The 23,124-nt window shown below is 41.8% G+C and overlaps 1 protein-coding gene across 4 annotated transcripts in view; it reads right to left on the bottom strand.

The window, feature by feature from the left end:
* The window catches only part of CDKL5 (cyclin dependent kinase like 5), a 543,213-nt gene that overhangs the window by 309,248 nt on the left and 210,841 nt on the right, over positions 1 to 23,124 (bottom strand). For all 4 annotated transcript variants that reach the window (XM_082245786.1, XM_082245789.1, XM_082245787.1 and 1 more), the window contains exons 3-4: positions 4,239 to 4,410; positions 1,010 to 1,044 (exon numbers count right to left, since the gene is read on the bottom strand). In XM_082245786.1, the coding sequence (XP_082101912.1) occupies positions 1,010 to 1,044; positions 4,239 to 4,302 (99 nt within the window). In that variant the 5' untranslated portion in view covers positions 4,303 to 4,410. The remainder of the gene's footprint in view (positions 1 to 1,009; positions 1,045 to 4,238; positions 4,411 to 23,124) is intronic.

Below are 23,124 nucleotides of genomic sequence, written 5' to 3'. Positions count from 1 at the left end.
TGATCCTCCAGCTTGTTTAGGGGAGTTTCGCGTTTGCAAGACAGCCGCCTTGGGTTTCCCGCCCCGCATGGAGGGGAAGAACAAAATTTAGGAGAACTTAGTCAAATTGTTGCATAGTCATACCATGGCATCATCGGGCCCCCAATAGGGAACACCCTTTGCCTTGATGATTCTCAACTGCGATATGTTAGGTAAAACTTTGGGAATGTTAATACTGTTGTAATCCTCTCTGTAATTAGGCACTTGTTTGAATAGATGTACAATTGATACCGTTTTGTACTTTAGTACCTTTTCTTTTTGTACTGTCAAAAACTTCAGTAAAAAAGATTGGAAACTAAAAAACATACATATATTTTCCTAAATTTAACAAAAGAGCTAAGACTGGCTCATGTGGAAGATTGCTGTATTAGAAAATGTACTACCCATTAGGCATAGTGGGAACATAACAAGCAGTACATTTTTGCCCAACTACAAGACTGGTTTAAATTTTATATTTTTTTGTGTAGCTGGACAACTCTCTTATGAGTGCTAAATGTTCATGTCAAGTTAAAACAGGTTAACAATATTCCTTGTATAACATATAATACTCAATATAATGCAGAAGGTAAACAGTGAGTAACTTAGCAAAGCAATAACTCTATATACAGCTTTTCAGAGGCGGTATGTCCTCTTAGGGGTTATACACATTACCTTTGGAAATAACGGGTAGAGGATAAAATTGAATGTTTAGTTATAGGGGATGTGGAGGGGTTTGGGGAAGGATAGCAGTAACATAATACCAATGTACGGGGGTAGTCAAGAAAATGGATAGGGACAAGGAAAAGGAGAAGAGAAAAAAAAGGGTGCAGAGTTTAGGAAGAGGCAGGAAAAAGGGGTATACCTGCATATTTTCACTTGTATTAACAATACCCATTACAATCCTGGTAGATGCATGCTCAATGCTTCCATAGTTACCAAGCAGTGTACTTGCAATAATGCAGAAAAATTGCACGTAATCAATCTTTCTTACCTTGTGTCGACATTTAAGTACCACTCCATAAGCGCCTACAGAAAATTGCAAAGAAGACAAGATTCGATTACAACACTAAAACAAAGTGAACTGTACAAATATAAACCCCTAAATAAAAAAAAAAAAAAAAGAGTATCTCACTCCATTCATTTTCGAAGTCCAAAGTTTGTGACAAGTCAATGCATATTTGCCTTTTTTTGCTGAAACATGTTAAGTATGATGAAGATATACTAAATTAGAAATAGTTTCTAAGTGAGCCCAAGGTATTTAAAACAGGAATGGGGAATAGCATGCTTAAACAGCCTGCTTTATATATACTGTAACCTTATAATCCGCCCCCTACCAAAATGATACGGAGTCTGATCACTGTGGTCAACATTTTACATTTTCCTGCCCCAATTAAAGATAAGATCACTGGTCAGATATGAAATGTAACTACACTTAACAGGAGCGTTTGCAGGTAGTAATAGTCAATAAATGTGAATTACATCCTGTCAACCTGCCATTACCGATAAAGGCCAAACCTGCACTATAAATAAGCTGAAAGCAGTAAGTGGTGCCTACACATGCAATATATTGTCAAACGTTTTGGGACCCCTGCCTTTACACGTCCATGAACTTTAATGGCATCCCAGTCTTAGTCCGTAGGGTTCAATATTGAGTTGCAGCTATAACATCTTCTGGGAAGGCTGTCCACAAGGTTTAGGAGAGTGTCTATGGGAATTTGTGAGGTCAGGCACCAATATTGGACGAGAAGGCCTTGCTCGCAGTCTGCGCTCAAATCCATCCCAAAGGTCTTCTATCTGGTTGAGGTCAGGACTCTGTGCAGGCCAGAAAGGTTCCTCCACCTCAAACTCGCTCATCCATGTCTTGATGGACCTTGCTTTGTGCACTGGTCTAAATAATTTGGTAGAGGGGGGATTATGGTGTGGGGTTGTTTTTCAGGGGTTGGGTTAGGGGGGAACTTTTAAGGCGTCAGCATACCAAGACATTTTGGATAATTTCATGCTCCCAACTTTGTGGGAACAGTTTGGGGACCTTTTCCAACATGACTGCGCACCAGTGCACAAAGAAACATCCATAAAGACATGGATGAGCGAGTTTGGGGTGAAGGAACTTGACTGGCCTGCACAGAGTCCTGACCTCAATCTAATAGAACACCTTTGGGATGACTTAGAGCGCAGACTGTGAGCCAGGTCTTCTCGTCCAACATCCGTGCCTGACCTCACAAATGTGCTTCTGGAAGAATGGTTTAACATTCCCATATACACTCTCCAAAACCTTGTGGAAAGCCTTCCCTGAAGAGTTGAAGCTGTTAAAGCTGCAAAGGGTGGGCCAACTCAATACTGAACCCTACAGACTAAGACTGGGATGCCATTGAAGTTCATGTGTGTGTAAAGGCAGGCATCCTAATACTTTTGGTAATATAGTGTATGTGGCATGATTGTGGCAGTGGGGCAGCCTTCCCAGAAGAGTTGAAGTGGTTATGGCTGCCTTCGCCTACTGTTACAAAAGAAAAGTTGATGGATCCATGAGTTACAAACATGGACCTCTAAGGGGCTCAGTGAACAACTAAGCCTCAGTTGCTTTTATGATCCTTTGGAACTTTTGGCTGACTACCTGTTTGTGCTTTTGGCACCCTGAATCACAGAGAAATGATGGGCAGCATAGTTAATGGGGTATATGCTATATACTAGATGGATATCAAGATGATAGTCTTCTTTTTACTTATGTGTTCTGACCCTGATCTCTTTGGCAAACTGTTGATGACATTGAAACAATGACATATATTTGCTAATTGCTATGTGTTGCCATTTATGTGCTATATAGTGGTGTTCTGGGTGTCCAGACCCTTTTTCTTTAATGGAAGCCTTCTTTCTATACCCACTCCTTTTGTTTTGGATGGCATGTTCTTTCCCTAGTGCTGTTAGTCCTGGGGTTCTCACCATTATTCCTCCTCTACAACTATTCACATATCTTAGTCCTTAGCTTTACTCTATCTGGTTGTGGAGAATTGATTTACATTACAGTAAACCCCGCTCCATTTCAGTTTTTGCGGTCCCGGTATATTGCGTTTTTTTTTGTAATGTTATTTTACTATAAAAATCATTAAAAATGAAATATTTTTGTGTTTTCCATAGCTCTTGCTATGTCTCTCAGTGTCTTTTATGTGTTTAAATTAGTTTCTATTGTTTTAAAAGTGTGTTTAAAGACCTTAAAATGCTTTTACAATAGGGTTTTTCTATTTCGCGGATTTTCACTTTTTGCGGCTGGGTCCGGAACGTAACCCCCGCAATGGAAGGGGGTTTACTGTACATTCATTTGTATGTATTCCTATCTTTTTGCACTGTCTGTGTTTTCTGTGAATCTATTGTCTTATGTGGCATGGTATTCACACTGTTACACTTGTTTATTTTTAGCACATGTGGGGTGTATAGTCTTTTTATTTTTATTTATTTTTGTGATTATTTGGTTTTTTGCCACTTGTTGCTATGTTGCTCAAGCACATCACCTATTGTTTTATTATTATTTCATGTTACTTATTATGGGTGATCTATGCCTGCCTAGTGTTTGCAATGTGAAATAGCGGTCATCTTGTGATTGTTTATAATATGCTTTGATGTTCCTACTTTTTCTGCATTTTACCAGTTTTTTGCAGGAGCTATTTCTGGATAGCTTTATTTAAGCAAGGGTTTCCTAATTTCTTTTTTTTTTGATGGACTATTATGATTTGTTCTTTTTGTGATCTTTTTTCGACCTCTACACTGTATGTGCCTTTTTACCCTTGCACTGTGTGAAGTCATCACTAGGGGGTGTTGGTGGGTGGAACTTTGAGTTTATTGGTCTGTTTACTTCCATGTGATAATGTCTTGAAAAAGATGGACTGAAATTAATTGAAACGTTGACAATAAAAAAATGCTGCTGTTTTCATCTACCTTCTCTGCAAGACCCATGAGTGCCTCTATACTACTTTTGGAGATATACATATATATATATATATATATATATACATACACACACACACACATATAATATATATATATATATATATATACATACACACACACACACACAATATACACTATATTATATATATATATATATATATATATATATATATATATATATATATATATTACAGCAATACAGTGGTTGCATAAAGTAGAACAGATTAGAACAGATGTTGTTTGGAATTATTTAGTTAGGAGTAGTCATGCTTACAACATACCTTCACCGACAACTCCAAGGACCTCAAATTTATTCATCACATTACCAAGATTAGGAATCTTCATGAAGACAAACACAGCTTCTGGGGGGAGCCACGGAACATGGCAGATTGTATGGAGGGAGTTGAATCTTCACAGCTCACTTGTTTTCACATAATCTGATAATGATCTCATCTAGGGAATAGGAATAAATATTAATATGAATAGTGGCAGTGTTAAGAAAAATTCAGAAACATATTTTCAGAATAATGCTTTCAGATTCTCAATGTGTAACAATTTACTGGGCACATGTAGCTTTTCATATTTAAGAAAGAAGAAAAATGCTAGTTGAAGTATTTCTAAACCCAAAAGCAAAAATGTAATATATTGCACCATACCAGCTCATAAATGTGTTGTGCGCATTTGTTTCAGACTAAAAACATTTTTTAGCAAGTACAGAAAATACCTGTTGATCTTGCCACAAATGCAATGTCCTTGTCACATTCTGTAAGCTGAAAGGAAAGCACAAAGAACCTTATCCTTGTGGTGTAAATGACTTGTACATCGATCCATCATGTAATGGAACTCAAGAAAGCAGACATGGTTGGATTCCAACCTGAGACAACCATGGCTGCCCTCATATAGAGTGAAGTAAGAAGTATAGACATTAAGGGACAAAAAAATGTGTTACTCATAGGATCACCAGGTGAAAATAAAGGTAAACTGCAATATATTACATTTTTGTTTTTAGGTTTAGATACACTTTAAAGTACAACTCAACTCCCACAAAAAAAAAAAAATAGTTTTGTAGACCACTGTAAGGGCTCACTGACACCAAAACATACAAAAAAGTACAGAGAATGCATGTGTGTTGGATGAAATTCCTAATAACGGACATGGGAACCACAAGAGAGCCCATTTGAATCATCTCTTACATAGATTATTATGGCATTTGGTTCCAAACAAGGCATGTGAAATGCAATATCTAACTCCAAATGTCCACTGAAGCTCACAAGACTTCTAGAGCCTGCTGCTAGAGCCGCTGGTATGGAAGCATGTATGCCACAACATGTTTTACTCAGTGTTATTGAGTGCTATTAGGGGCACAAGCCCTAGCCTTTCAGAAACCATACCCAATCCAATGGGTCCCAGGGGTCTTCAATCTTTCTAAACCAGTGGCACCAGTAAGGTTGGTGTCACCTGGTGTGGTAAATGATGGCGTCACCCCCCCCCCCCTACTTGATTAAATAATCTCCCCTTCTAGCCTGCCACAGTGCTCTGATCTGTCGCTGCAGAGTGACAGCGGAACAGAGCAGTAGACACTGGGCAGGCTAGCCTTGGGCTCTCTCCTGTGTAGCCTGCCACACTGTCCTGCAGGGTGCTGGGCAGGCTAGTTACGGGCCAGCAGCGCATGGTCACAGTGCGCACGTCAATGAGGGTGACACCATCGTTGTCAATATCAGGGTATAAGGGGTCCCTGTCCCCCAGGTAGATGGGGGTCCCTGTCCCCCGGGGAGATGTTGGGATCCCTATCCTCAGGGGAGATGGGGTCCAGGTTCCCAGAGGAGATGGGAGTCCCTGTCCCCAGGGGAGATGGGGTGGGGTATGGGATGGTGTATGAGGGAGATGGGGTTGTCTCACTCACTGTGACCGTGGTTCAGGGTCGGGTTGATGTAGTGGGGTACTAGATCCGGCCAGCATGGTTTGGCTGTGCCTGCTGCGGCTGGCAGCTTGGCTGATGATCAGCATAGGAGGCCGTGTCTCCACTTCATGGGCTCGCATGGGTGCCCCCATAGCAAGTGGCTTACTTTGGGGGGCACTCAGCAGAGGGGGGGGTGAAGCCAGGAGCACCAGCGGGAACCCCCAGAAGAGGAGCATCATGGCTGCTCTGTGCAAAACCCATGTACAGAGCAGGAAAGTATAACAAGTTTGTTATTTTAATAAAATAGAAAAAAATAAGCTTTACAATCACTTTAAGGTCAGCCCAGATTCACTTAATTCCCTAAGCTAAGAGAAAATTTCCTTTGCAATGTGAACATGCTCTTCTCCTTTGGCAAATTAACCCCAATAGTTTTTCTATTATAATCTTTTTTTTAAATGGGTCCCAAGCACATGAACAGTACACACAACACAACTGCTATTTAAACCACAGAAACTTGTTTTAAAAACTGCACTTGGTTTTCCAACAGATGGTCATGACAAAACAGAATCCTCACTGTCGGACTGTAAGTGATTACTTCAGAAAATATTAGAAAAGCGTACGCTACTTTCATACTTGGTGAGCCAGCAGTGGTTCTGACTTCCTGCCAATTCCAGAAGTTTAAGCAATTCCTGGTATCTAAGTATTAGCAGCTACAAGATATAAATAACTAAAGCAGATCTTACAGTTAGATAAAAATCCAAATACGGTATATCTAGTAATGGCCCAAAAACATTTCTAGCCACAGGTTTTTAATTCAATGGATTAGCAGTGTTAATGTTAGCAAGAAAAACAGTTTTATTTGGACGTGCTTGGCAGACTACCAGCAATAGTTTTTGCATAGATAAGTACTAAACTATTACTACAGTTAGTGCTGAGTAAGTAGGCCCAAGAGATCACAGATTGCAATCATAACTGCAATTCTACTTTGTATACCAGCCCTGTAATGTAATGGTCCTGCAATCTATTTTTCACAAAACTGTATCTTACTGCATCTTCTGTCACCTTGTAACATCCTCCATGAGCTCCCAAACCTTTCTTTTTACCCCTCACTTCCTTTGCTTTGAATGAGCAGCATAGATTAGTTGCAGTTACGTGCAGTACTCCCTGACACCACAATATTCAAAAAGTACAGAAAATGCATGTGCATTGGATGAAATTCTTACTAATTGGCATTGGAACCACAAGAGAGCCCATTTGAATCATCTTCTACATAGATAAAAGAGTTATTTTCGTTATGGCATTTGGTTCCAAACAAAGAATGTGCAATCTCTAAATCCAAATGTCCACTGAAGCTCACAAGACTTTGAGAGCCTGCTGCTAGAGCCGCTGGTATGGGAGCATGTATGCCACAATATGTTATCAGGGGCACAGGCCCTAGCCTTTCAGAAACAATACCATATCCGAGTGATGGCAAACCTTGGCACCCCAGATGTATTGGAACTACATTTCCCATGATGCTCATGCACTCTAGGATGTAGCTGAGAATCATGGGAAATGCAGTTCCAAAACATCTGGGGTGCCAAGGTTTGCCATCACTGTCCTATCCCATGGGTCCCAGGGGTTTTCAAACTTCTCTAAACCAGTGGCGTCAGTAGGTTTGGTGTCACCTGGTGTGGTAAAACATGGTGTCAACCCCCCCCAATAATTATAATTAAATAACTTCCCCCCACCCTGCCACAGTGCTCTGACCTACTGCTGCAGAGTGACAGTGGGACAGAGCAGTAGACACTGTGCAGGGTAGCCTATCGGGCTCTCTCTTGTCTAGCCTGCTACAGTGTCCTGCAGGGCACTGGGCAGGCTAGTTACGAGCCGGCACCGCATGGCCATGGTGCGCACGCTAATGAGGGGGACACCATTGTGGTCAGATATCAGGGTAGATGGGGTCTCTGTCTTCTTATAACCAGAGTTTAGTGTCACTTTAATGCCAGCCAAGCTTAAGGCAATTTAATGTTATATAAAAGCAGAGCTCCACCCAAAAGGGGAAGCTCTGCTTGTTTGCTTCCTCCGCCCCTCAGCTGCCACATTTGGCACCTTTCAGGGGGTCCAAACCAGGCACCCGCTCCCAATTCCAGGTAAGATCACTGCAATTGCTGTGCAGCAATCTACGTCATTTCTGGCCCCTCCTCCTTCACCCCTGCTGCCTTCTGGGAGACACATAGGTCCCAGAAGACAGAGGGATCATTCAGAAAGCGAAGTGCGACTCGCGCATGTGCAGCAGGTACCAGGCTGTGAAGCCGCAAGACTTAAAGCGGAGATCCACTCAAAAGTGGAACTCCGCTGATCTGCTCCCTCCCCCCTCCGGTGACCCATTTGGCACCTTTCAGAGGGGAGGGGGGAATGGGTACCTATTTTTACAAGTAACCTTCCCCACTTCCTGGAAGACAGCGCCGTGGCGCTGTCCCTTGGAAGTTCTGCCCCCTCCTTTTTCCTCTGCCGCTGGGCTAATTACAAAGCGCAGCGCGCTTTGCATATGCGCAGTAGGGAACCAGCAGTGAAGCCGGAAGGTTCCCTTACTATGGATGGCGGCGGCACCCGAGAGCCGATACGTAAATCGGCTTCGGGTACCGACATCGAGGGCTCCCTGGACAGGTAAGTTCTTTATATTATATATATATGTATATATAATATATACTGTATTTGTAGCTGCTGACTTTTAATTTTTTTAAAAGGGGGGCGGAACTCCGCTTTAACTTCCCGTTTCCCTTAGTGAAGATGCTGATGCCTGCACACTGAGCCGATGGATGGATTGGCTTGGGATACCGACATTACGGGATTCATGGACAGGTAAGTGTCCTTATATTAAAAGTCAGCAGCTACAGTATTTGTAGCTGCTGACTTATTTTAAAATTTTTAATTTTACAGGCTGGAACTTCTCTTCAACTGCTTTCAACTAGTCATTAATTACAAAACACAGGCAAACCAATTCTGTGACAAGTAGGGTGCCTTGTTTAAAGCCTCCCACTCTGATAATCCAAAGCTTAAAGTGGAAGTAAACCCTCCTATCGTTTTCAGCCAAGGAAGCCGCCATCTTGGCCTCTTTTTAATCTTCAACTGCCATGGTGCTGCACATGTGATCGGTTATGACACCAGCCATTGGATGGTTTGATAGGTTTGTTGAGAGCACAACCAATGTGACAGTTAGCATTTCCAACATGCCTGGAATGTGACTTTTTTTCAACTATTAAATCGATGGGTTTACTTCCACTTTAACCATTTATGCTGGGCTTCACTATACAGTGAGACAAATCCTCAAACTAAAGCAAAGGTACAAGCTCTACGTTATCAGTTCATTGATAACCATTTACCAATACAAAATCTCAGAAGGTGTGATGGGATGGGGTTAGGTTGTTCTCCTGACACACGTGTGTCAAACACAAGGCGGCAATACAGCTGGCAGGCCATTTCATGTGGCCTCTCCTGCGGCTGCGGCACATCCCCTAGTCTCCGCCCCCACCTTGTCTCAGCAGTCAGCAGCAGAGAGGAGGACAAAACTCCTCCTACAGATCCTGTTCTTCTCTGTGCAGCCACAGCACCCCCTTGTTTTCTCCTTCCCTAGTCTCAGCATTCAGCAGACTACAGCAGCTAACTCCAACCCTCCTCTCATTACTCTGCTCATCATCGGAGATCATTGCTCTGCTCTACTATCTAGGTGGCTAAAGCGGATGGAGGTCAGGAGGATACAGGGAGAGTCTGGAAGACAGTTGGAATTGGTTGGAATTGTCCCTTTTCTTAAAAAAAAAAAAAGTACTATTTTTAATCACTTCAACACCCAGCGGTATATACCCCTTCATTACCAGACCTGGGAATTTGAAAAATTCAACATTTCGTAAGAATAAGGGCGCAACAGGGGGAGGAGTGGTGGGCGGGGCTAGTGGTGTGGAAAAATGGCACTAGCAGTGGCTTCAAAGGAATTGCAGGAATTGTGTAACCTATGTTTATGTCCACTAATAGTATGTATTTTAGTGGGGAAAAAATATATATATATATATATATATATATATATTTTTTTTTTTTTTTTTGGGGGGGGCTGTCAGGTGGGCTGCACAGGGTCCCATGATTTCAGCAGCAGCACTGCACAGAGCAGGTAAGTATAACATGTTTATTATTTTATTTAAAAATATATATATATCCTTCAGTCCCCGTTCACATTAGGTCGCTCCAACTTAGGGGGCGACCTGTGAAGTCGCGTGCAGCCCGGGCTTCACATAATGGAAGTCAATGCAAGTCGCCTCCAGGTCGCCGCGAAGTAGTACAGGACCCTTTTTCTAAGTCGGAGCGACTTGTGTCGCTCTATTAGAACGGCTCCTGTACTACACAGTGGGAGCGACGGTGCGTGACTTGTCAGGCTGACCAAGTCGCCTGACAAGTCGCACCAGTGTGAATGGAGCCTTAGGCTCCATGTACACGGGACGCTGGAAATGGCCGTTTAGGAGCAGTTGGGCATTTTTTTCAGAAGCCCCTGAACCCATCTACATTTTATCTTATCTGTCCATGTACACCAGGTCGTTTACAGTCATTTGCAGGCAGTTGCGTTCAGGGACTGTTTTTAGAACGCAATTATTTGCGTTCGAACGTGTGTTTCCTGGCGTTTCAAACGCACAAACGCGTCCGAACGCGTCTGAACGCGTCCAAACGCGTCCGAACGCGATGACCCGCGTTTAGCGTTCGCGTTTTTTCATTTTAAAGGGGAATAATTTTTTTGACCTCTAGGAACGCTTCTAAACGCAAACGCCCGCAAACGCCGCTAGATGCCCGCTAAACGCGGGTACAAACACGACCGAACGGACGTTTCAAACGTCTTAAAAATTCCAGCATTCAAAGGGACTTTTAACAACGTCCCGTGTACATGGAGCCTTACAATCACTTTGTTTTTATTTTATTTCTTTTTTTTTTCTCTTCTCAGGGGCTGCTGTGAGGCAAATACTGATAACCAATTATTGAAGTGCATTTGCCATATATAATATTATACAGTATTTGCACATATTTACAGCACAACCCTTTAAATTTACACAGCACTTTTGGCTGAATCTTGCAATTTGTTTTTTGATTTTAATACATTTAACCTGCCATACCATATATACCATCTGCACACATAGCACTGCTGTGCTGGAAAGGAAGCAGTGCAAGCCCAGGCAGCTATTTCAGCTCCAAACTGATTTAACTCTTGGATTGCAGCCAGCACACTGTTCCCCATTGCTAAACCAGAGTTACAATGATGCTGCCAATTGACAAACTTTGCAGGTGTTCCTAGAGAACAGAGCAATTCACATTCAGAAGGGAACATGCGTACACATTCATTTTTATTTTTTTTTTTAAATCAAGAAAAAAAGAAAAAGAAAAGAAAACGATAGTAAATGGGAACCCTGAGTCTGTGTAGAATTTGCAGCTGTTAAAGTGGTTGTAAACTTCAATCTCCGACTTGTACCTATACAGTGCATCTGGAAAGTATTCACAGCACTTCACTTTTTCCACATTTTGTTATGTTACAGACTTATTCTAAAATGGAATAAATTCATTATTTTCCTCAAAATTCTACAAACAATACCCCATAATGACAACGTAAAAGTTTGTTTGTTTGAAATCTTTGCAAATTTATTAAAAAGGAAAAAAAAAAATCACATGTACATAAGTATTCACAGTCTGAAGGCCGTACACACGTACCGATCGTCGGCATACAAACGTCGGTGGACGAAGGATCTGCCGATTGTACGCGTGTTAGTATGGTGCCTCCGACAGATGTCTGCGCACAATCCGCGGACAAAAGTCTTTCTTGCAAACATGAAAATATTTGTATGCCGACACCAGAACGGACGATTGTTCGCCTGTCAGTACACAATTCGGCCGACAGACCGCAGATTTGCAAGACTGGGCATGCTCAGAAAATAGAAAACACAGGGAAAGTTAACCATTACATGACATCACTTCTGCAGTCGGCGGACAAAATTCTTGTGCTGTCCTTGTGCTGTCTTTGCACTTTTCAGCAGACACCGACATCCCGGGGAGAAAAGAGGAACATTTGTAAGCCGACCATCGGTACGTGTGTACGGGGCTTTAGCCATGACACTCAAAATTGAGCTCAGGTGCATCCTGTTTCCACTGATCATCCTTGAGATGTATCTACAACTTAATTGGAGTCCACCTGTGGTAAATTCAGTTGATTGGACATGATTTGGAAAAGCACACACCTGTCTATATAAGCCGGTCTCACAGTTAAAGTGCATGTCAGAGCACAAAGCAAGCCATGAAGTCCAAGGAATTGTCTGTAGACCTCTGGGACAGAATTGTATTGAGGCCCAGATCTGGGGAAGGGTACAAAAAAAAATTCTGCAGAATTGAAAGTCTCAATGAGCACAGTGGCCTCCATCATTCTTAACCCTCCTCTTATGTTAGAATTCCGTTACTATCCATGATGTTTAGGGTCGGTTTTGACCTGCGTTTTTAAATCAGCCATAAAATACCCTCTGAATAATTATTTATCATCAAATGTGTTTCTTACCTCTTGGTTACCTTGTTAGGCTTCTTTATCCTTGAAAAGGTTGGTTTAATATTTTTGGTGTGACCCCTTAGACCTTTCTTTTGATAGCATACCTCTCATTTTCAAATTTAAAAAATGGTAAAATAAAGTCAGCAACTCTGAAATGTATTTGTCCTATGTCTCTTCACTTTAGTTAGAGAAGCAGACAAGCAGGAAAAGAGATAGGCCCCTCCCTAACTACAGCTCACAGTGTTGAGAGGGGATTGGCTGTCAGTGTTACTAAGCAGAGAGAGTGTTTATGATTTCAGTTTTGGCACTTATTAGTGTCCTAAAATCCTATATTATAACTGGGTCAGAATTGACCCTAACACCATGAACGTCTTAATTTTCACCACAGTATTTTATAATTTAGTGAAAAGGTTTATTTTTCTATTACATTGTTTAAATAGAGGTTCCTGACAAAGTAAAAAAATCTTGATGCAATAAACAAATTTATGTGATACTTATAGACATTCAAAACCTGAAAACGGGTCGGTTCTGACCCTAACATAAGAGGAGGGTTAAATGGAAGAAGTTTGGAAGAAGAAGTTTGGAACCACCAGGATTCTTCCTAGAGCAGGCCACCTGGCCAAACTCAGTGTTTAGGGAAGAAGGGCCTTAGTCAGGGAGGTGACCAAGGCTGATCTAGATACCGGCTGGCAGCTTCTCCAGGCACCGTGATGTACCAGGACGTTGCAGTGCTCATGTGCACTGGCTCGCCCCCTGGGGTACCCAGTGGCACCGTCTGCAACCACTGTGTCGTTAATAGGATCCATTCATGACTTCATTGTTTACTACTATGTGTTATCTGTGATCACATGGTACCTGGGCCAATCGCAACACCCTGTACTATGTGATAGCTGTGGGCCAATCACAGCATCACAATAGTACACAATGGGTCATGAATGAAAGCCATGAAATACTGTCACCAGTCAGTATCCCTGATCACCACCACACCAGTCATGTGATTGCAGATTGAGGCACGAGCCTGCGTGCGAGAGAGAGACAGTCTGGGACAGACAGATCAGCTGGGACGCTGTAGAAAAGACACAGAGCTGAGCTATAGCATGTGTACACAAGCACTGGATGTGTTTGATGGTCAGGAAGACCAAAACTACTAAGTTGAGCGGTAAAGCTGCGAAGAGAGCTGAATGTTGTTTTTCCTTTTGTCGTATTGATGGTGAGAACCCCCTGTATGGGAAAGTATCCCTGTATGAACTTTTACTTTACTATTAAATTAAAGTGGGCAGGAAAAGCCCTAAAATGTACTTCTGGCCTGAAGTAAACTCGCTGTTTGGTGCTACAAATGAGCTACAAATTCCCCAACATTTCACAGGTGGTTGAAAAAAAAAATGAAAAAGAGCATGTATTCATATAAATACATTTAATAATAAGGCAATTTTATTATGGGGGAACCAGTATAACAATGGGTTGATTAACCCCATACTTTTTAAACTTCACTGGTCACATGTCTATTTCAAGTTGCCGACTTGTAAATAATGAAGCCTGGACCTGGATGACAGGCTGCACTTTTTATAAGTCAGTAATGAAAATTCCCATTTTTCAATCCTCACAACATTAAACCTCATCCCTAGGATAAAGATAACCCCCTCCCATCCCCCTCTAACTCCAAGTGGGTACATGCTATTAGGGAGAGATAAGCAGCCCTGGACGCAAATGGCCCGCCTCCAGGACCACTTACCTGTCCCTAGTTGCATGTAACTGCTTGGATGTGAGATTACATGTCGCCTGATAGCCTGTCATTGATTTGTACTGGCTACTGGTCATGGCTGATGGCAGATACCTGCATCAAAAAATTGCTAATTCATGCCAATGTATGGCCCAGATTAGCCAAGTGAATGAGCCCTACATAGAGTCAGTACCGAAGAGCAATCTTTAAAATATGCAAATAGATACTGCACATAAATAAATATATGAATATATTCATTGTTTAGTAGAGTGGAAAAAAAATAGAAAAACATTATACCCTTGCATAACCATGCTGTAAATATTGTGTACATAATGTGATGTTTCCCCTCTTCTGTGCAGGGATTCTCCGCACCAAAGACAAACCTCTGCACTGAAACATACCAGCACAAGGATCTTACTGAAAGAATCTATTATTTCACTCACCTAAGAGGAGCTCTTGTATGAATGAATTGCAATATGCTTTTAAAAAAATGTGAATGTCGTAGACAGGTTTCGGAGCTGTTCACCAATACTTTCAGAAGTCCTCCATGCTAACCCTGAATCTCAGATTGCTCTGCTCTATGACACTTCCTTGCAGCTTACTTGTCCCATTCCTGTTAGTGCGCATCTCATACTTATGTGGGCTGGTGTCCGTTCTGTATGGGCAGTGGGGGGTGCCTTGCGTTTTTAGTGTGCAAGGCACTGTTAACCTTTTGTTTTTCTTTTTTAACTTTATTAAAATGTCACAAAGAAACATTTCATACATTTTTTTGGGGACTGGTGCTCAGCTGCCATGCATAGAAATGCACAGATAATGGAGACCTTTCTGCAGGGGACACTACAGTAAGGGGGGCAGAGGACACTGCTTTGGGTGGGCAGAGGTCACTACTGTGGGGGGGGGTAGCAGAGGACACGGTTTCAGGGAGCAGAGGACACTGAATTGGAAAGGGGAGCACAGGACACTTTTTTTTTTGGGTGGGGGGGGGGAGCGGAGGACACTGTGGGGTGGAAGAGTACTTTACTTGGGGGGGTGATGTGAAGAGGGCAGAGGACACTACTGTGAGGGTTAGCAGAAGACACTGTTTTGAGGGGCAGAGGACACTGAATTAGGGGGGCAGAGGACAATCCTTTGGGGGGAGAAGAGAACTTTACTTGGGGGGGGGGGTGATGTGAAGGGGGCAGAGGACACTACTGTGGGGAAGTAGCAGAGGACACTGTTTCGGGGGGCAGGGGACACTGAACTGGGGGGGCAGGGGACATTGAATTGAGGGGGAAGGGGACACTGAATTGGGGGGGGGATGAAGAGGACACTGCGGGGTGGCAGAGTACTTTACTTGGGGGGGGGGGGAGATGTGAAGGGGGGGCAGAGGAGACTACTGTGAGGGGGCAGAGGATACTACTGTGGGGGTGGGGGGTGATGTGAAGGGGGCAGAGGTCACTACTGTAACACACTGTGTTCTTCATGCCATCTTTTTATTGGGGACTTGAGTTTTGCTTTTTTTTTTTTATAAGGACGCCGCCAGTTAGATCTCAACTTCTGAAAGGTTGCCTACCCTTACTCTAGAGGGAAATTCTTTCTCCATACTTTATGTATGAGGATTACAACCACTTTAATGTAATCTATGTTTTCATTAAAGCTGTAGTAAACCCCGACGCACAAATCATCAGAAACCACAAGGTCACTATGCATAACATTTTCTCACATGCCTCAATACTAGTTATCCCCATAGAATGTTTCTTACTGTTTCTGCTTTATTACTTGTTCCCCTATTGTGGCTGAAGTCGGCGCCATAATTGCGGTGTCCACCTATTCCCTGTAGCAGTATACTTCTGCCTTTTCTTGTGTGTACAAGACATAATCCCACACATGCACAGTGAACATTAACAGTAATGGGCCTGAACTCTGGCGGGATTGCTATGCACTGCCATGGAGTGCTGATGATAGAGGCACGGCACCTGTATGAAGACACTGGCGGCACACAGAGTGTGCTGTCAATTGGAGACAAAATGTGTATGCGCTAGTGACTGACTACATGCCAACAAAGATCAGGCGAAATCTCCCAAATGGCACGGGTTGGGACAGCATGAAAAACACCTACATGCAAGTCATTTCTCTTTGCTTTATATGACGCAGAGTAGGTCAGGAGAATTTACTACCACTTTAAATAATTTCCTACAGGGATTTTCTGCCTCCTTGCAATATCCTATGTGAGCTTTCAAACCTTTTCTTGAATCATAACAAACCCATCCCCCTCCCCGGATTTCATACAGGGTATGCTGGAGATCAGATGTGATGTCATCGGTGGGCGAGCACACAAAGAAGTAAAAGCCACCCAGCGATGATGTTGTCGTTTAAAAATGGCAGCACAGGATATGAGACTAAAGAAGAGCGGCACATTAGCGCGTGGCGACGCAGGAAAAAAGGAGGTAAGCAACTACCTTTAACCACTTCACGCAAAATCATGTACCTGTATGTCATTTGCTGAAGTGGTGGTACAGGGGTGATGTTTTCAGCTGCAGGCATCACCCTGGTACCGTTTTTTTAGAGTGGACAGTCAGCTTTCTAGTGAGAACAACCGATGCGGCCAATTAGCCACTCGCCCGTAATAACAAGCAGCGGGAGGGGGTGCCCCTCCCACTACCTTCCGCCACTCTGCCCGGGTCTCCCATCCCACCGGGAAACCCGAGCCACCAGCTGGCATATCCACCGCCTGGCTGGAGACCCGAACAAAGCCAGAATGGGCTTTGAATGGGTCTCCAATGTAGTTACCTTAAAGCAACGTCACAACATCACTTCTGGTTTACTTGATAGCCAACGGAGCCAGTTTAAACAAATCCGAAGTAATCGAAAATGTCAATCTTGGCGTTTTGAATACTTTGAAGTGCAGAGGAGGGGTTTGGGGTCTTTTAGACACCAGATCCCTCCATAAAGAGTACTTGTCACTGCCTATTACTGTCACAAGGGATGTTTACATTCCTAATGACAGCAATAAAAGTGATCAGAAAGATTTTTTTTAAAGGGACAGTAAAAACATAGAAAAAAATTAAAAGAAAGGAAAAAAAATGTTTTTTAAAGCGCCCTGTTCCTCCATGCTTGAGCATCAAAGTAAACGCATACGTACGTCGTTCCCGCAAATGTAAACTGTGTTCAAACAACACATGTAAGGTATTGCAGTGATCGTTAGAGCAAGAGCAACAAGACCCCTTTCACACTATCCATCCATCGGACGGATTCCGTTTTTCTCAGCGGGGGATCGAGCCGCCGATCCCCCGCTGAGCAGCAGGAAGACAGCTGTGTCTCCACGCTGTGTGCGGAGACACAGCTGTCAGTTCCCCATGCATCTCTATGGGGGAAATCGGATGGGAACGGACCGTCGGTCCGTTCTCATCCGATCCCATCCGATCCGATCCGCTGGACGGGTGGAAAATAGGATTTGACGGATCGGATCAGGTCGGATTTCAGCGGACATGTCTCCGCTGCCATCCGATGCTCCATAGGAATGCATGGGGGGACCGTTCAGATCTGCCAAAAAAACGGACAGGCGGATCTGAACGGTCCGCCTGTGTGAAAGGGGCCTAATTCTAGCACAAGACCACCTCTGTACCTCTAAACAGGTAACCGTTAAAAATGTTGAATTCGTCACCTATGGAGATTTTGAGGTACTGTCGCCATTTGTCACCATTGCACGAGTGTGCGCAATTTAACATCATCTTTCACATTATACAAAAAAAAAAAGAGCTAACTTTACTGTTTATTTTTTTGTAATTCATCACATCAAGGGTATTTTTTCCAAAAAAATTGCGTATGAAAGATCGCCACGCAAAGTGTGCACAGCATGACAAAATATTGCAATGACTGCCATTTTATTCTCTAGGGTCTCTGCTAAAAAATATATACATAATATTTGGAGGTTCTAAGTTACATTCTAGCAAAAAATACTGATTTTAACTTGTAAACAACAAGTGTCAGAAATAGGTCTGGTCTTGAAGTGGTTAAATGTGTTTATTTAAATATGTACAGTACAATAATGGTGGTATTATCGGATGAGGGGGAAGGGGGTAAAAGGGCTAGCTTTAGGCCTTTATAATGCATATAAAAGGTCGGAACATGTAAAAACGTGTTATTTTCACGAACAGCAGAGCTAATCTTAATTGTACAAGAAAAGCAGGAATGTACATTCAAAGATACACTTCAAAGAAAATGTGATAATAATACACAGTATAGAGACACGTCCACTTACTTTATGAAACATGAACAAATGTAAAATACGTGTTCAAATTCCAGCCTGGTAGGAGTCTTAATTTAATGTCAGCATTCTGCACCCCAGAATTAAGAGCAAGCTTTTATATTTAGCACTTGTTGTGTTGAGACGTAACGGATGAGCAATCTCCGTTACATAATCAAGAAGAGCACGGATTTCATAGAAAGCAACCAAAAGGTCAAACGTCAGTTATAATCAAGTAAAAAAAAAAAGAAGAAAACTGGACCGTTTCCAGGATCCTCCACATTGTAAATGCCACTCTTTCGGGAAAAAAGCAGGAGAGAATAACATGGGGGTTGAAATTTTCAGTGTAGGCAGAAATTTTAAAAAACACTGAACAGGATTTACCAAGATATGTACTAGGCCTTTTGCACACAGATGTTAACATTTATTGATGTTTATAGACAGGATTACGCTGGCAGAAAAATCCTGAGTAAAAAAGTTATGTTCTACAACATAACTATACAGCAGTAAAAGGACGTAAATGTAAATTCTTCTTCATCCTCTTCTAGCTGCCAATGTTGCAATTTACATTCATATATACTTGCATATATATATATATATATATGTATATATATATATATATATATATATATATATATATGTATATATATATATATATATATATATATAATGTATATGTATATATATATATGTATATGTATATATATATATATATACACACACACGTGCATGCACAGAAATTACTGTAATCAAGCGTAAAACGTTCTATTTTTTGCATCACTGCATTACAGATCTTTACGCAGTTGTGACCATTGTCCCATAGACAACAATGCACCTGTGTCCAGATCCATAAAAATGAAATAAATAAAATGCTACTACATGCCTTACAAAAGCAGTGTTTTTTCACCTGTGTGCAAGAGGCCATATTCTGCAGAAAATACAGCCCTGGTCAAAAGTTTTGAGAATGACATACAGTGGGGATCGAAAGTTTGGGCACCCCAGGTAAAAATTTGTATTAATGGGCATAAAGAAGCCAAGGAAAGATGGAAAAATCTCCAAAAGGCATCAAATTACAGATTAGACATTCTTATAATATGCCAACAAAACTTAGATTTTATTTCCATCATTTACACTTTCAAAATAACAGAAAACAAAAAAAATGGCGTCTGCAAAAGTTTGGGCACCCTGCAGATTTAATATCTTGTACTGCGCCCTTTGGCAAGTAACACAGCTTGTAAACACTTTTGTAGCCAGCAAAGAGTCTTTCATATCTTGTTTAAGGTATCTTTGCCCATTCTTCCTTACAAAAGTCTTCCAGTTCTTTGAGATTTCTGGGCTGTCTGTCACGCACTGCTCTTTTAAGGTCTATCCATAGATTTTCAATTATGTTGAGGTCAGGAGATTGTGAAGGCCATGGCAAAACCTTCAGTTTACGCCTCTTGATGTAATCCCCCGTGGATTTCGAGGTGCGTTTAGGATCATTATCCATTTGTAGAAGCCATCCTCTCTTTAACTTCAGCTTTTTCACAGATAGCATCATGTTACCATCCAAAATTTGCTGAAATTTTATTGAATCCATTTTCCTTCTACTCGTGAGATGTTCCCTGTGCCACTGGCTGCAATATAACCCCAAAGCATGATTGATCCACCCCCATGCTTAACAGTTGGACAGAGGTTCTTTTCATTAAATTCTGTGCCCCTTCTTCTCCAAACGTATCTTTGCTCATTCTGGCCAAAAAATTCAATTTTAACCTCACCGGTCCACAGAACTTGTTTCCAAAATGCATCAGGCTTGTCTATATGTTCATTTGCAAAGTTCAAATGCTGATTTTTGTGGTGAGGACGTAGAAGAGGTTTTCTTCTGATGACTCTTCCATGAAGACCCTATTTGTCCAAGTATCTCTTTATAGTGGAATAGTGTACCACAACTCCAGTGTCTACCAGATCTTTCTGGAGGGAGCATGCAGTCAAACGTGGGTTTTGAATTGTTATTCTCACAATCCTGAAAGCTGTTCTGTCTGATATTTTTCTTGGTCTTCCAGATCTTGCTTTAACTTCCACTGTTCCTGATGACTGCCATTTCTTAATTACATTCCGAACAGAGGATATTGACATCTGAAAACGCTTTGCTATCTTCTTATAGCCTTCTCCACCTTTGTGAGCGTCAACTATTTTCAGTTTCAGTTTTCTAGACAACTGTTTAGAAGATCCCATGGTGCTGATTGTTGGGGCAAGGTCAGATGAGTCTGGGCATTTAAAACCTTTGAGATTCACATCACCTGGTCTTCCCAGATGATGATTGAGAACAATCCATGACACTGGCAGGTCTCAGCCTTGCAAAGGGGGCAGTGCATGCTATAAATTCTGCAGGGTGCCCAAACTTTTGCAGACTCCATTTTTTAGTTTTCTGTAATTTTGAAAGTGTCAATGATGGAAATTAAATCTAACTTTTGTTGACATATTATAAGAATGTCTAATCTGTAATTTGATGCCTTTTGGAGATTTTTCCATCTTTCCTTTGCTTCTTTATGCACAATAATACAGATTTTTACCTGGGGTGCCCAAACTTTTGTTTCCCACTGTATTCATTTTTACAACCATGGTTTACAGAGGAAGAACAATGATTTCAAGCACCACCCTCCTTTTAAAGCTACCAGTCTGTTAATCTAACTCAATCAGCATTATAGAGTGATTTTCAGTCTTGTCCTCTTCAACACTGACATCTGTGTTAACGAAAGAATCACTGACATATCAGCTGGTCCTTTTGTGGAAGGGATCAAATGCAATGGAAATGTTTTTGGGTTTTTTTTGGATTAAGTTTGTTTTCCTAGCAAAGAAGGACTTTGCAATTCATTTGATCACTCTTCATAACATTCTGGAGTATATGCAAATTGCCATCATAAAAACGGAGGCAACAGACTTTGAGAAAATTATTATTTGGGTCATTCTCAAAACTTTTGGCCAGTGCTGTACAACACATGATCTATTGCTCTAGGTTAGGAAATGTAAACCCACAGAAAGCACAGAGGGTGCCAATCTGGGTTTTCCAAGGCACAAGCCCATAACAAAATTATATGATGATTTGAAAATCTTTGTCTTTGAAAAAAATGCTCCATCAATCCTGTATTCAATAAACAAGGGACATACTGTATAGGAGGTTGTAACAGTCTTACGCATTTCATGCTGCATAGCTCTACTACAAAGATTCTTGAACATGCATTACACATTGTGGAATGCGTAACAGAGTTTTGATTTGATGGATCATTGATTCTGTTCTTGTACATGTGCTGTGCTACTCAGCGTGCTTTTTGGTGGTAACCTTCAAAATGAGGCTATTTATACACAATATAAATTTAGCTTTAAAGCCAAACACCAACCCAATTGTTTTAGATTTGGATAGAGCAGAAAGAGTTTGAATTTATCAAGTTTTTATTTTGTCAGAGATTTTCTCACTTCTTGTCCCCATCATACTCACACAAGAAATAGGGAGTGCAGTTGTCACTGGACAGGCAGTAACCTTTCTTCCACTACTTAAATTGTGTTTTTGTGTGTGTTCCCCTTGGAGAGATTTCCCCACTTACGTTTTGTCTTGACAGGAAGTGAAGGTCTATCTCCCCAACAGGGACACGGGCAGCCACAAAAACTCGCTAGAGGTTCTACCTCTGATATGCATTAGCCAAAAACAAAATAAGTTTTGGTTGCATTTTGCTTTTATATTCTGCTTTCATCTAAATTATACCAATACTGTATACCATTACACATAAGGTTTCTTTCCCAGGGCGCTAATGCCTATTCAGCTCAGCTGCAGTACAGTAAACCCCCCTCCATTGCGGGGGTTACGTTCCGGACCCAGCCGCGAAAAGTGAAATTCCGCGAAATAGAAAAACCCTATTAAAATGCATTGTAGGCATGTTTTTTTACTGTCACTGTACGTGTAGAAGCATTTTAAGGTCTTTAAACACACTTTTAAAACAATAGAAACTCATTAAAACACATAAAAGATACTAAGAGACATAGCAAGAGCTATGGAAAACACAAAAATATTTCATTTTTAATGATTTATATAGTAAAATAACATTACAAAAAAAACCGCGAATTACCGGGACCGCAAAAACTGAACCGCGATGTAGCGGGGGATTACTGTATTATCCTTTTCTTTGTGCTCCTCAGTTGGACTACAAGCAGCCATGCATTGGCACATTTTGTCGAAGTCCTCACAATAAAACGATGATGCTGGAGCATGCACATGTGCACAGTTTATATAAACACTAACAAAAGAAGGGGAACAACCCCAGAACTGGTGTCAGTAGCTACAATACTGAACCCCAACATTGGTGCAAGTGGCCACAATAATAATTCCCAGAATTGGTGTCAGTGGCCACAAGAATAGCCCCAATCATTGCTGTCAGTGGCAGCAATAATATCCCCCAGCATAATGTCAGTGGCAGCAATAATAACCCCCAGCACTGGTGTCAGTGGGTGCAATAATATATCAACCAGCATTGTTGTCATTGTGCACAATAATTACCCCCAGCATTGGTATCAGTGACCAAAACAATTACCCGCAGCATTGGTGTCAGTGGGTGCAAAATAATAACCCCTAGCATTGGTGTCAGCGGCCAGAATAATAATCCCCAGCACTGGTGTCACTTGCCACAATAAAAAGCCCCTCCAATCATGCATCATTGGGGAAAAGAGGCATCATTGCTGCCTCTCTCCTCCAATGATGTAGGGTTGGGGCTATACATTTACCATCAGACGGAGATCACTCAGTCTGA

This window comes from Pelophylax lessonae, assembly GCF_965119305.1.
Source record: "Pelophylax lessonae genome assembly, chromosome: 2".
Lineage (NCBI taxonomy): Eukaryota > Metazoa > Chordata > Amphibia > Anura > Ranidae > Pelophylax > Pelophylax lessonae.
The sequence above is the reverse complement of the archived record's forward strand: the minus strand, read 5'-3'. Positions and strand labels throughout refer to the sequence as shown.